The 14,571-nt window shown below is 43.1% G+C and overlaps 1 protein-coding gene across 2 annotated transcripts; it reads right to left on the minus strand.

Moving 5' to 3' along the window:
* Positions 1 to 65: 65 nt before the first annotated feature.
* On the minus strand, positions 66 to 14,112 carry Ltv1 (LTV1 ribosome biogenesis factor). 2 transcript variants are annotated; one of them, XM_076926882.1, is made up of 11 exons: positions 13,973 to 14,112; positions 13,065 to 13,196; positions 11,601 to 11,762; positions 7,105 to 7,192; positions 4,548 to 4,683; positions 3,965 to 4,214; positions 2,355 to 2,482; positions 1,467 to 1,606; positions 1,122 to 1,174; positions 600 to 800; positions 66 to 465 (listed from the first exon to the last, which is right to left on the minus strand). In XM_076926882.1, the coding sequence occupies exons 1-11, from the start codon at positions 13,973 to 13,975 to the stop codon at positions 355 to 357; spliced, it is 1,404 nt and encodes a 467-aa protein (XP_076782997.1). In that variant the 5' UTR covers positions 13,976 to 14,112; the 3' UTR covers positions 66 to 354. The 2 variants fall into 2 exon arrangements, with proteins under 2 accessions (XP_076782997.1, XP_076782996.1); XM_076926881.1 differs by having other exon boundaries at positions 11,592 to 11,762.
* Between the last annotated feature and the right edge of the window lie 459 nt (positions 14,113 to 14,571).

Genomic DNA, 14,571 nt, shown 5'->3' on the forward strand with positions numbered 1-14,571 from the left:
TATCTGTGAACATCTGCAAACAACAGCTCTGACAACCATACAAATAAATGAGCGCCCCAATTCCGTTCATGTTATGAAGACATTTTCCTTTAATTTATCCAAACATTTGACTTTCATGAAGTCATTTATTTCAGGGAAATGTAAGTGTATAATGTTAAATTTAAAACATTATTTACAAGAAAGCTGATAGGAGAACCTCGCTTGTAGGAAAATACAAATACTCTATTTTTCTCAGCTATTTGCATATAAAAACGACAGGGGCAAGCTCAGCCCTCTTCAGATCCTGGTTAATTTCGGAGCATAAGGAGGACAGATCACTGACACAGAAATACAGCTTATATGAATGTCCCACACCTACAGCTTTAGGCCTTCAACGTTCTTCTTCAAGTTCAGTAGCTCCTTTTCTTGCCTTCTTTTCTCCAGTTTGAATGCTAGCTTGTTAGCTTTCTTTTCAACTCTTCGTTCCTGTACAAGAGGATCCTCAGGTTACTCATGTTTATACGGAGAGACTATGTACATGCATGCGTGCGCAAACACACACACACCCTCCCACTACGCCCTCCCAACAGCTCTCGGCAAAGCCTTCATGAGGGTGTTACCTTCCGCTCCTCTTTTATGGCTTGTTTTCTGGCTCTTCTCTCCTCTTGGCTCTCATTTTTAGAGCGGGGCTGGGTGGACGCCTTGGGTAGGTCACTGCTGTTGATCATCTGCATCCGTTCAACCTGCTTCGCTGTGAGGCCTTTCTTAGGTAAGACATTGAGAGGTATTCCCGTCTTGGAAGATAGGTGGATTTTTTTTGGCTGAAACAGATAACACAGCTCTGGTCATTTCCCACTCCTATTCAAAACAGCTCATGAATGACACACGGTTGCTGCACTGACAGCCACAAAGTGACAGTAACTGTGAGGAAGGGTGTTAACAATAAATTCTTATTTGTATGTATATGTCTATGTAAGTGTCATGGAGGCCAGAAGAGGGGGTCAGATCCTCTTCACTGGAGTTACTACAGATGTGTGTGCTGTGAACCAAACTGGGTCCTCTGAAAGAGCAGGAATTAGCCTTTTAACCCTTAGCCACCGCTTCAGCCCTGAAAATGGTACTAGCTCCAGGTCAATACTTACCTTTGGTTCATATTTGATGAGCTGTGGATGGTTGTATAAATTGGAATATGTACCTTAAAAAGGAAGACCATATGTCACTTAAGTGCTGTAAGTTCAAAGCACCTACAGTTCATTCTGTGTTCCCACTCTTGGTGTTTTCATAGTAAAATTCACATTAGAGCCTCTCTGAAAACCATTCTGAAATCATTTATAACTCACCAACAGGAGCAGTCATATTCTTTCTAAGTCGTTCTCTCTCAAATATTCCCTCAAAGCTTAACTTCTACTAAAACATATCTACTTTCCCACAATCACTTTAAATTACTTTCATACTTTTGGCAGTTGAGAGGACAATAAGATACTTACTGCAAATGGATTCACAATCCCACTTCTCTTTGGCTTCCTCCAGAACCACAGTAATGGTCTCCTCCTTTTCAGATGCATTAAGCTCAGTTGTTGGCAGATCTTGATCCTCAAAAGGCTCAAGAGTATTCAATTTTACACAACTTTTTTGGTACATTTTATAAAATGAAAAGGGATGAAGAAAACATTAAATTCCATGTCAGTAAACAGCTAGAGAGGCAACAGTAATTTTAACTCCTAGTCCTATGCCTGCCATGTTCCCTCCATGCCTCTATACCTAGGCTGCTGCACCCTCCCAGTGGTTCTGCATTTTTGCTTTGTTGATAGGCACATCAAGTCTAGCTGCATCTGTACAAGGTTATGCATTACACAAGATGGCAGATTCCCTAAGACAAATACCAGCTGCTCATCTATCTCTCTAAAGTATGTGCAGAATTCACTTAAAGCCTATGGCCTCTCTTTGTGCTGTGGAAAGTGCCTGCTGGAGTGTTTCACGGAACAAGACTTGTTAGCAGATTTAAATACTTCATCAGCTTCTCTCAGATAAGAGTTCCTTTGGTACAGATGCTGACAGAGCAAATACTTACACTGGTAAGCTCTGGTAATCAACTGAAGAAAAGCTTATCTATTAGCCATAACTGTTCACTTCTTGAAACACCCACCATTTCAGAAAAAAGAAGAAATCAGACATTTCTAAGTTATGATTCTTCAGCCCGAGGCTAGAAGCATCACGTTACTCCAGCATCTCTTCATATTTTATTTCCCACCACCATCTCAGTTACTGTACCATGATCTATGTCAACAGTTGACAGACTTTGACTGTGTGGACCCTTCGCCACCACAGTCACTGAGTAGAAAAACCCAGCAGCTAAGGGAGAACAGCTGTCATACTTCTCTGCCTTCTCCTTGTAGTAGTCATTCAGAACCTCCTGCAGCCGATTGCTGTCCACCTGAATGGTACCTTCCAACTCCGCATTATCCAGAGCTCCAATTTCAACGTCATCATACTGTTCATAAAACTTAAATGCAAACAACAAAAAAGATGTGTGAGAAGTCATTCTTGACGTTTTTTACTCCTACGCAGTATTTCAGCACTACTAAAAGCTTGTAAGTACCATTAATGCATCAGCAGAGAGGAAACACCACTGGCAATGGCATGAAGACTTCTTTTTTTTTTTTTTTTGGTTTTTCAAGACAGGGTTTCTCTGTGTAGCCCTGGCTGTCCTGGAACTCACTCTGTAGACCAGGCTGGCCTCGAGCTCAGAAATCTGCCTGCCTCTGCCTCCCAAGTGCTGGGATTACAGGTGTGCGCCACCACCGCCCGGCATGAAGACTTATTCTTATGTGTCTGAATGTATATATATGTACCAGTGTGTTCAGAGACCAGAAGATGGCATAGTGTCCTCTGTAGCTGGGACCTAATTCAGATCCTTTGCAAAAACAGCATGGACTCTTGACCTGAGCTATCTTTCCAGCCCCAAAGAATACATATTTTCAGGGATTCACAATTAGTCTGAAAACGAGCTTCTACTTAATATGAAAATAAAAGTGCTTATTTTACTCAGATCAGAAAATAACATGCAGAAGTCTTTGCTTCAGAACACCTTAAAGATAATGTCACATCCCTCAGTGATGCAGACTAAACTGTTGCTGTGGAGCAAACCTAACTAATATATAAGCATCATTCTTGTTCAGATAACGCTCATTATTCAAATGCTGCTAACACTGTGATGCTTTATCTGAATCCCTTTATCTCCTGATGAGTATGAGTGTGCTGAACCGATGGCCTCTTGACAGGGAAGGGGGGTAACTAACATTTTGTGATAGTGTAGCAAACTGAGAACTCATATATTTCATGCACCCTGAAGGACAGTCCCTCATTTGCTCACTAGTGACTGAAAAGCTTCAACTCTCACTGCATACCAGGCACTACTACTTTAGGACTTTGGATGTACACTTGAGAATCTCTGCCCCAGAAAAATTACATACTAACCCAATATAAACGTATAGATGATAATTATAGATAATATACATAAGTAAGCACATTAGAGACAGGTGTCAGAAGGTGGTAAGAGCTGCAGGACAGGATGGAGGAAGAGATTCTGCATGGATAATCCACCAACCAGGAGCTGACCTGCCACAGAAAAGTCAAATCTGGTGTGCTTCAACTTTTAAAAGTATCTCACATTCTACTTTGTTTTTAGTATTAATTATACCAGAAGAACTAAAAAAAATAAAACATAAATGCAATTTTGTTTATACTAAGCCAGCTAACTCTTAGGAGATTTTGCAGATTATGGTCAGATGTAAAATTAGAACAGCAAACCTTAGATGTCAGGATGTTAGACTCTTGGGACCTAATAGATCTTTCCAGAGCAGGGTATAGCTCTGATCTGCATTAATGTGGTATGTAGTTTCTAATCCTGAAAGGTTTAACTTTGGTTCCACTGTCTCTGTTGCATGGGGAGAAAGTACTCAAGGACATTTCTCAGGGGCCTCACCTTCTCAAACCTCTCATCGTGTAGGGTAAGCTGTTCATTTCTCCTCATGACTGAGGAGGTCATGGAGTACTCTGTGAAACGGCTTTTGGTTTCCTCTTCCCAAAACAGGTGCTTTTTCATGGCTGCTTGGCTTGAGGCGAGGACAGACATGTCACCTCCGTCTGACAGAAGACCCGCAGAGCTACAGTCATCACTCCCATCCTCATCGTCCATGTCTTCCCACTCACCGCCGTCATCTCCCTCAGACTCCCTAAAGCCAACAGGTTATAAGTCACCTGCCAAGAGAACTTAGAAAACCAACAGGACACAGGAACTTTATGTAAAACTGAAAGCTACTTCTGGAAGGCTCCAGAGGGAAGGGGACGTGAGGTGGCGCTAGACTAGCCTGGCATGGTGGGAAAAGCAATCAGCCACCCGGACTCTGGGATCTCAGCTTCCCTTATTGATAGTATGTTCAAATCTAACTATTTTCTGAACTACTGCAGATGTCTTGGACTACACGTTCTCAAAAGTCTTCCTATGAGAGCATGGTCCTCCCCTCATCTCCCCACCCTCACACACACTTGGTAAGACCCACACATACGGCATGTCCATCCCCTCTCCTGTCGGCTTGTTGGCCTGAAGAATAAAGTCATCTTCAAGGAGGTTTTCTGGGTCATCAAAGTCAAAATCATCATCAAGAGCTGCAACAATGTCTGGATCAAAATCCAGTCGAGGTCCTAAAAGGAAAACAGAAACTGAGCAAAACGAGTGTCTTCAATTCTACCATCCAGGGGTTGAAGGTGAGCCTCGGCTTCGCTGTGACTCAGCTCCTGCCTGGGCCACCCTGCTGGAGAGAAAACAAAACAGGAGGCCCCAGATCTGTACTCCTCTGGGGGCAAGAAAGCCACTCCATTTACTGTATATAATCACATCCACTTAAATACTGCAGATACGAGAAGGATTTTAAAAAATTAAGTCCAGTTTAGGAAGATAGAATAAAAATAAAATTCATCCTTCTTCAATGTTTCCCAGTAAAAGCACTTCCGTTATGAATCTGCATTATTAAACTGTCTTTTTAGCAGAACTAAATTTTCACCTGCAGAAAGAATCCAGGCTTCAACTTCATTTATTAGAAATAAATATTTGGTGACTTTTTACATGTTCACAAATTCAGACTATAAATGTTAATAAATCCCAGCTGTTTTCTTCAGCTACATAAGTTTAATGAAATGAACTCGGGAAAATGTTTCGAGTTCAAACTTTCCCTTTGACACGGCTGCCAATGAGGTCCGCTCTGCTCCACCACCCTGTCTACCTGCCCAGCTGCATGCTTCATTCATCCTTCCATGCTCGTCTGGTATGCTCAAGTGTATACAGTGCCTGGTATTCACCTTCCCTTGGTTTTATACACAGTCAGTCTTCTGTCTGGAACATCTTGGCAACTGGGTTCAGGTGAGCAGAACACTTGGCCAGCATGCTCAAAGCCTTGGTCCCACTCAGAACAATCACAAAGGCAACAAATCAACTTTGCTGTTCTCTTGAAAGCTTTGCCCAGTTTCCCAAGGCCAGGTCTGGTGCCCCTTATATCTATTCTCCTGTGCCACAACTGTAATATCCCATTCAGAGTCTTCCCAGCAGACAACAGTCCTCACTCTCAGGTTAGGGACTATGCTCTACTTTGGCTTAACCAAAGACTACCTTGGCCACTCTGTAGGATCAATTAATGAAACGTTACAAGGGCAAGTGCTGGTTAACTTAGGAAAAAATACTAAAACTGCTTCCGTGGGCCTTTGTTTAAACTACTACAAGGGTGGTACCGAATGTTTTCTTTAAAGAAGCCTCAGTTTATCTTGAGTGAATCACAAAATGGATTTCTTCCAAATACTTACATACATGTTCAAAATGTCAAGGAATAGTGATACCCACTGTTATCTTCCTAAAAAAGCACGTGAACTTCCCCTTCTAGATTTCACATTTTTCTCCAAATGAGACCTATAAAGACCTAAGAATTTGATGCATAATACCAAACCCTGCTGGCCACACTCACTCCCTCTTCCTGTTCTATTTATCCGAATTCTAGACTTATCTCAATTGTTTGAACTCTTCATTGTGGATGGAAAAATCCTATATTGTTGTTACTGGGTTTTTTTGTTTTGTTTTTTTGCATAACACAAACTGACTGAAATGAAAACCTAAAGAAGTCAAATTCTTTCTCTTTGGCTGTGAGCCTTATAAGGCCTCTAACAGATGAGCCACTAAGAACCACAGCTACAACAAGGACCAGCACAGCAAGATACACCCAAGAATATAGTAACGATACCTGTATTTTTAGGGTAACCAACAGCCACCCAATTACATTTAAGACACACTTAAATAAAAGGGTACTGTAAACCTAGCCTACTACCTACAGTAGGTATAGTGACTGATGAGGTCATGGACCCTAGGAGAACCCACCTCTGCTGAAATCCTAAATCACGTGTCATTCCCAAATGTATTGTAAATACCTATTCTTATATCCACACATAAGTGTGGCTTCCACCCTTCATCAAAGGAGCCTCTCATTGCAGTAGAAAAGAGATCAACATAGAAAGCTACAATTGGTCTAAATGCAGAAACAACTGACTATGGAGTAGCCAGACCCAACTGGAAGACAGAACACAACCCCCACACTTAGGGCTAAGAAACATCAAGAAAAGGGGTCAGGGGGATTTTAGGAGCCAGAGGTCCAAGGTAGTGTTTTCTATACAACCTAAATAAGACTCATACCAAAAAAAAAAAAAAAAAAAAAAAAAAAAAAGGCGCATCAGCTGACTTCCCAATATGAATGGTGGATGGAGGAATTTTACAAGGCTCCACCCCTGGATCAAGAGCTACAACTGATGGCTGCTGAGAGAGGAATAGCCAGTCTTCTCCAGGGACAACCTTTTATAGGTTATCTAAGCCCAAACATATACACATGGAAAACATTAAACGGGCCCAGCAGGCTGTACTTATACATAAGCACACAGGCAACAATAATTAAAGAACAAGCAGTCATGAAGCTGAGAGGCAGTGGGGGTGCAGGGGAAGTGACTGTGGGGGCAGGAATCATGCAAACGTAGCACTCATGTATGAAATTTTCCAATAATAAAATAAAATTTAAAAAAAGTTAAACTCACCTGAAACTGGAGCTGCTTTGTTTAACAATCCAACATCTTCCTCAAACTCTGATGCAAACACTGATGAAGGCAACTTAATTCCAGTGCTCTTGAAAAGGAAATGGAGAAGAAATTACACAGCTATGAGGCTTATTTAAAAAAATACTGCCACTGTACTAGATTGGAAAGTATGCTTTCAAAATTCATGTCCAGCCAGGCAGCCGCAGGCTGTGACCACACTTGAAATAGGCTTGCTAAGGCTTACTCCAGAGGAAATACTGCAATTTACTCATTGCTAGGAAACATTAAGGCTGACACCAGGTGGACCTCATCAATTGATTAGGACTCTGTCCCCATGTGACTAATGGAGTGACAGGCTGAAAGTGGCTTGTTACAAAGGCCAGTGGGTACATCTTTCACATGCTCTATGTGACAACCTTTGCCACCTTACCTTAGGTCTACTGTGAATACCACAACCATACGCACTCCCCTGATCTTGAACATTAAAGGGGACAATGAGATGTGACAATGAAGGGAGATGGAGTGAGGCACCTTCATCGAGGGCTCTGCAGACACACTGCTGGCAGGCTCTAGAAGCCAATGGTCAAATGAGTGACAGAATCTCCTTGAGTCCCCAAGAAGGAACTGAGTCTGCCAAGAGCTTGGTTTCAGACTTCTGGCCTCCAGACCTGAGAGAAAATAACTGTCTGCAGTAAATCACTGTCTGGGTCGATGCGTCACCAGTCTCAGGAAGCTGGTACCATCGCATCCTTGGTTGCCTCACTTGTGTGCCAGTATATATTCTCAACACACCATCACCACCCTAACAGGACCCTTTTACATGTTTCACAGCCCCTCACACAATACTCCACTTAATCTCCAAGCTGTTAGTATGGACATTTCACTGAAAAAAAAAAAAAAAAAAAAAAAAAGGCTCAAAAATTGAAAATTAAAGTCAGTCACTAAGAAGATCCAACACTGAACCAATACTTTACACCTCTACCTGCCTGGAGTCTAAAAAATAGTGCAGATTTTCCTCTTACATTAGAAGTAGCATCCCACAGGTCCAGCAGTGTAAGGCATTGTTGACTTAACTCTAATGGATATCCTTCACACACTAAACAGTTCACCTATTAACGCCTACAACTGTCACTATATTCCTCTGAACTCTCATGCACCGTGATTTCATCCCTTTCCTTTGGGCAACATCCTAAGTTTTGTTAACAAAGTCACTGCAAAGCCGCTCCTCATCAATTCCTAACTCCATCTTCTTATCTCTGCCAGATGTGACCTTCCTGCACTTTTAACAAGTCCTGATGTTTCAAGGCTCCTTAAGATCCAAGCCTACGCTAGGTATCCAAATGTCTGTTACTTGGCAAGAGAGCACAGGAACCAAGCCTAGTTCCTCACTGTAATGTAATAATTCAATACAATTTAGTGAGCACACAAAAGCCTGTCAATGTGATCCAAAACAGCACCTTAAGTCTGTTCCTGACTGAAATGTTCTTCCACGTAGGACCACAGTTAGTGGTCAGCTCAGTTCCTGCTTTCCTGTAGAGCCACTCCTAAAGCTTTTTTTTTTTGTGTAACCCTTTGCTCTTCAGTCTTTACTTACTATGCAATCTACTTAATACATACACTCTGACTGACCCGTTAGCTTTTATTTCCTCCCCTCCATCAACTAGTACGTGTGGGTGAGCACAAATGCTGTGTCTCTGTGTGCCTCCCAGCTCATCCACCCACCCGCAGTACAGTACCAGCACATCTAGATAGATGCCCTCACTGGACCACACACCGAGCCCTGCAGCTGGGGGCAGTGGTACAGGCCTGGATTTCCAGGTTTTGGGAAGTTGAGGCAGAGTCAGATTTCCAGACTGGAAAATAAAGAACCTGACTGAGGAAAGACGAAAGAGGACTATGGATGCTTCCCTTTGGGACATAATGGCACAAAGGTTCACAGCTGCAGTGCATACACAACAAGCTGTTACAGCATGGAAAATGAGATTCCCAGTGGCATAAATTGGGGTAACATGTTTTTTTTTTCATTGTAAAGTCATTTCAAAACAACAAAGTCAACAACAACAACAAACAAAACACCAAGGACTCATGTACCCTGAGCTGGCCTGGAACTCAGAGACCTGCCTGTCTCTGCCACCTAAGTGCTAAGATTAAAGGTATGTATCACCATTCCTGGCTAAAATCAGAATATTTAAAAAAAAAAAAAAAAAAGGCCTTTACCAAGATATCCTTCCCATGTGCTACAATTCACCCATATACTCCCAGAACCATGTGACTGAGATGAGATATCCTTCCCATGTGCTACAATTCACCCATATACTCCCAGAACCATGGGACTGAGATGAGATATCCTTCCCATGTGCTACAATTCACCCATATTCCCCCAGAACCATGTGGCCCTCTGCCTATTACTTCCCACCACCACATCACCATTATCACAATCACTGTGGAGCCTGTGTAGGTCAGGACAACTTTATGAAATTGGGTCTCTCTTCCCACTTTTACATGGGGCTCTGTGGATTGAGTTTAGGCTGTCAGTCTGATCAGAGCCCTTAGTCACTGACCCTGTACTAGTAATTCTGTTAAGACTGTGATAATCAATCATGATAGTGCAAGTCTGTAATCCCTACACACAGGATGAAGAGCAAGGAGAGCTATCCTTATATATCTACTTAAAGCAAGGTCTTCCTGTGCAGCCTTGCTGGCCAGGAACACTGCACATAGACCAGGCTGGCCTCAACTCAGACATCCTCTTGCCTCTGCTTCCTAGATGCCGGGATTAAAGGTGTGCAACCATTTAATATTTTTAAATCAAGCCTGAAGCAGAGTTTTCTGTTACTTTGAATGGACAGTACCAATATCTTGATCTAATCAACAAAAATATATTAAAAAAGATTATTACAATTATTAAAAGATGAAAACAAATATATATTTTATATATATATAAATGACTTTTTAAAGGTTACTGTGATTCTTTTTACAATACTGAGACTAAGGAGGGGTTTAGTAAATTTACCTATGGGATTCTTTTATCAAGTCTTGATAAGTAGTTACATGATCAAATAAAGGACAATTCCAATACAGATATGCTTATTTTAGTAGCTGTAGTAATTCCCAATGCCCCTGAGTTTTCAGTTCTCCTCTCCTAGCAATAACACCATGTGAAAGGCAAGGCAGGCCCAAGCGGGCACATCCACACACCGCTCACACTGCATTACGGTCCTTTTCTATGCTGCACTCAATCCTCCCGACAAATTCAAATTTAAAATATATTACAATGCAAAATCAGTACCACCTCCGCCATTTCTTTCTAGGTCACCGTATACCGGGCTCCAACGGCACCTTCCTGTGAGTATATCACACCTGTTTTTAAATGATTTGATCTGTAGAATTGTCTGTATAAACACAAATGAACTGCCCACTTAGTAGCTTTAGTTTGTTAAGAAAAGAAAAGTGATCACTCTTACTCAGAATGAATAAGGATGAACAGCTAGCCTTTCTCTGTGTGGCAGGGACCACTGTTCATGAACACTGTTTTCCACGTTGAACAATGCTACGACTTTATTAAAGCTTTTCTTCTTAGAAAAGAGAAAGCTGCTGAGCAGGAGGGCCCTCTTCTCCCTCAGTGGGGCATAAAAGGGAAAGAGCAGGAAGGACCCTGCTAGAGGGGACAAGGGAACTGGTCCTGCGGCAGAGGTGCAGAGGTGCCATGTGGGGCCTGACAGAGGAAAGGAACTGGTCAGCCGCACTTGCTGCCTTTCTTCAGGACACACCCAGAAACCTGACTCTCATGTCCACAGCAATGAGCTCTGCTCTGGAAGAGCTAAATCATCTCTTTCCTCAGAAGGGATCTTTCCATCTCTCTTCTTTTGTTGAAAAATCCCAATAAACGTCTTCTCCTTTTTTAAGTGCCAGATGATAAAACGTAAGGACACAGCAGCGTGCCAAAGGGGCATCCTCAAGGTAAGCAGGCACCAGTGGGACCTCCGTGAGCAGCACCAGGCACCAGTGGGACCTCGTGAGCAGCACCAGGCACCAGCGAAGGTGCCTGTTTGTGTTCAAAGGAAAACGTGTAGTATAGGACCCGCACTCCTGCTGAGGGGATTGATTAAGTTACTTCAGTACAACCCTTTCTTGCTGCTCTCCCTATGGTTACCTTGCAGCTGTTCACAGAAGTGTTAAAGATCTAAAAACCCCACACCCACAACAGTTTGTGATCACAAAACAACGTTAGGATACAGAATGCCCTTTGTTTTTCTTCTATGGAAAATGCTGCCTGACATGACTCAAAGTTCTGAACCTGACAAAAGGCTGTTAATCTTGACACCAGCTACCAGAGAAGTGGCCTGCACCCCATGGTGCAGATACACACACAACTATACAACAGTAGGCAGAGACTCTATGTTTACTGTCCCAAACTTATTGACTTAAAAACAAGGCGTCTCCTCATTGCTGCACGGTTTCACATTTTAAGGGCTGAGAAATCTTACTGAAAGTACCGAGGTGTCTTCTTTCTCATCACGGGAGTACTCGGTGAAGGTGGAGCTGGGAATAAGCTCTGCGGGCCCGGAGGACTCCTTCAGGTGTTGCAAGTAGTCATAGTCATCATCGAAGAACACGCCATACTTCCTCTGCTCTGCTCGTCTTTCTTCATCATTCACCTTGGATAACAAGATGGACTTAGCTATCCTGTCACGAGTAAGACCAGGATCCTTACAACTTTCAGGAGGTAAATAGCACATGAATACTGGCTGACAGGAGGCACTAATTCTTGACAAAAACCAAAACTACAGAGTCCAAACCAGAGTGCTACATAAAATTATAACGGAATGACAACAAGCCAGGCTGAAGTGGACCATTAGAAACCACGAATGTAAGACAGGCCTGAAACATGTAGAAGAGCTTGTCTCAAAGACAAAGTAAAACAGGAGCACACACATATAACAAGATGAGAACGATTCGTTCAACTAGACAGTTCTGCATGACAAATCCAGGTAAGAAATAGATGTAACACACACTCAAAAAATGTCACTGGAGGGTTAGAAGAAAATATTTGGAGACTTTGACAGTAAGTATAGTTTTTTGTATTTATACCCAAATAAAGTTTTTCAGTAGTATAAGGGGGTGGCTTTAAGAAAAAGCAAAATGAATGCTAATGCCCCCCAATACTTAAAACATTTTTTACATTTTTAATGAGTGTTTGGACTACATGTGTATGTGGCTAGAAGAAGACAAAAGAGGGTATCAAATGCCTCTGGAACAGTTGTTACAGATGGTTGTGACTCTATATACGGGTGCTGGGAACTGAACCTGGGTCCTCTGCAAGAGCAGCAGGCACTTAGACCCTGAGCCATGCTTCCAGCATCTCCCACCTTTCCATTATCCACGTTCAGCAACGTAATGCTGACATAAACAGAGCTTTTCAAGGTTCCCTTAGGATTTCCAAGGCTAATTCATGAGCTCAGACGTTCTATATTCCATGAGATGAGTGGCTAAGGGGCAGAATTACAGACAGAAGACCACTGTAACATGGCCGAACCCCAAGAGGAAGCAGAGACTGTGCTTCTGTGTCACAGGGATTGAGTTAACCCAAACTGTCAGGATTGTACATTCCTGGGGTTTTGCAAAAGGGAAACCATCTTTCTGCAGACGTAGGCTGTGGTCAAGTGAACGGGACTAATATTCTATAATATCTCTTTATTTAATAATCTCAGAGATGCTTTATCCTGTCGTTGAAAGCAAATACACAGCATCAAACATCAGAACAGAGATTGGAAACTGAGTCACAGCTCATTTTTTTTAGAGGGCCAACTTCTTAGAGTATCAGCTCATTATTAAAAATCTGGGGGGACAGTTTAGGGGTAGCGTGCTTACCAGGCATGCCTAAGTCCCCAAGGTTCCATTTTCAGGTCTATATAACTACTATTCACCTAAAACCTTTGTGGCTACAGAATAGGACCTACCTTTTGTGTAGGCAACAGGACTCTCTGGGGAGCAGTTTCATCTGCTGCTAAAGGGTCTCGCTGGCTTCGGTGGACCAGGTGAAAAGACACAGCTTTCTTCTTCTCTATAAAGGGCTTTTTCTTTCTGTGAGGCTACAAAATAATCAGGAAAGATCAATAAAACAGAACCCCCTCACAGTGGGCAATTCCACAGCCACAGGTACATACACAGGTATGTGAGGGGGGAATAGATATTTCAAATTTGAGCATCTAGGCCAGACAACAGTCCCTCTCTCCAACAAACATTAACTAGTCACCTATTCTGAGACACTTGTTCAAAGGTGCTGGGGATATGGTAATGGGACAGTCTGAGAAGCTCTCCGTTCTTAGCAAGTAAATCGTAAGACCTTAGTGAAGGAAAATCAAACAGGGTGAAGTGCAAATGCCTGAATTCTTTTAGGATGGGTGCTCTGGGAAGGTCCCCGAAAAGTTTTATCAACAAGACAAGGAGCCTGCCACACGAAAATGTAGAGACAGACACTTCATCTGCTAAGTAGTAAATAAAATTAGGGCACAGACAACTTAGGTTTACATTATTTACACCTCGATAAAGTCTTATTTGCTCTTCAACTCTGGGTCTGCAAATCCAGATGCTAACCAGGTGGCCGAAGTGAACCCCGGAAGCCGGGGGCGGAGCTTCTGGGTCACAGGGACTGAGTTAGCCGAAGCCGGCAGGGTTGTAGACTCCCGGGGTTTTGCAAAAGGGAAACCATCTTTCTCCTTCCGAAGTGCACCCGGGGTGATAAAGGTGACTGGTGCCGGGATAGTGACTGGTCTCGGGGCACCAAGCCTAAGCCAGCCGCAGGGAACGGCAAACAGACATAACCGGAACCCGCCGGCTCCCTCCCGGAGCACCGCGGCTTTCTCACCATGATGAGGCAGGGACTCCCTTTCCGGAACCGCGGCAGCCGAACCGCGGCTCACCGGTACCTCCCGGCAGCTCCACACGTGGGTACACAGGTCTAGGACAGCACGTCACACGATGGCGTGGCAATGAGCCAATCACCGAGGAGCCGCTAGTCTGAGGCCGGAAGTTGCGTAGCCCACTGTGCCTGAACCTTCCCGGGAACTTCCGGGAGGTGGGACTACTCTCAGTGGGCGGGGCTTTTCTGGCTGGAGTTGGTGCAGGTAGGGAGTAGCCTACCTAACCCTGAGTTCTACCTGAGGGCAAATTTCCGGTCCCAAAACTCGGCTGATGAATAAAACGTTATCACTGAAGATATTCCTTACCTATTCTTAACTGAGACCAAACAAAACAAAACCAAGCAAAACCAGACCAAGTCAGTGCAGGTTCAAGGAAGCAAAGTGGTCACTTCCCTGGCTTCTTGACCTAAGGGAAAAGTTGCCTAGCAATAAACAACCAAGGCTTAGCTCTATCTAATAGGCAACATCTTTAGGGCCTTCATTTTACATCTTTTGATGAACAACTCCCAACTGTACCTTCAGCACAATCCCTACGACTATTGGT

This window comes from Arvicanthis niloticus, chromosome 28 (assembly GCF_011762505.2).
Source record: "Arvicanthis niloticus isolate mArvNil1 chromosome 28, mArvNil1.pat.X, whole genome shotgun sequence".
Classification (NCBI taxonomy): Eukaryota; Metazoa; Chordata; class Mammalia; order Rodentia; family Muridae; genus Arvicanthis; species Arvicanthis niloticus.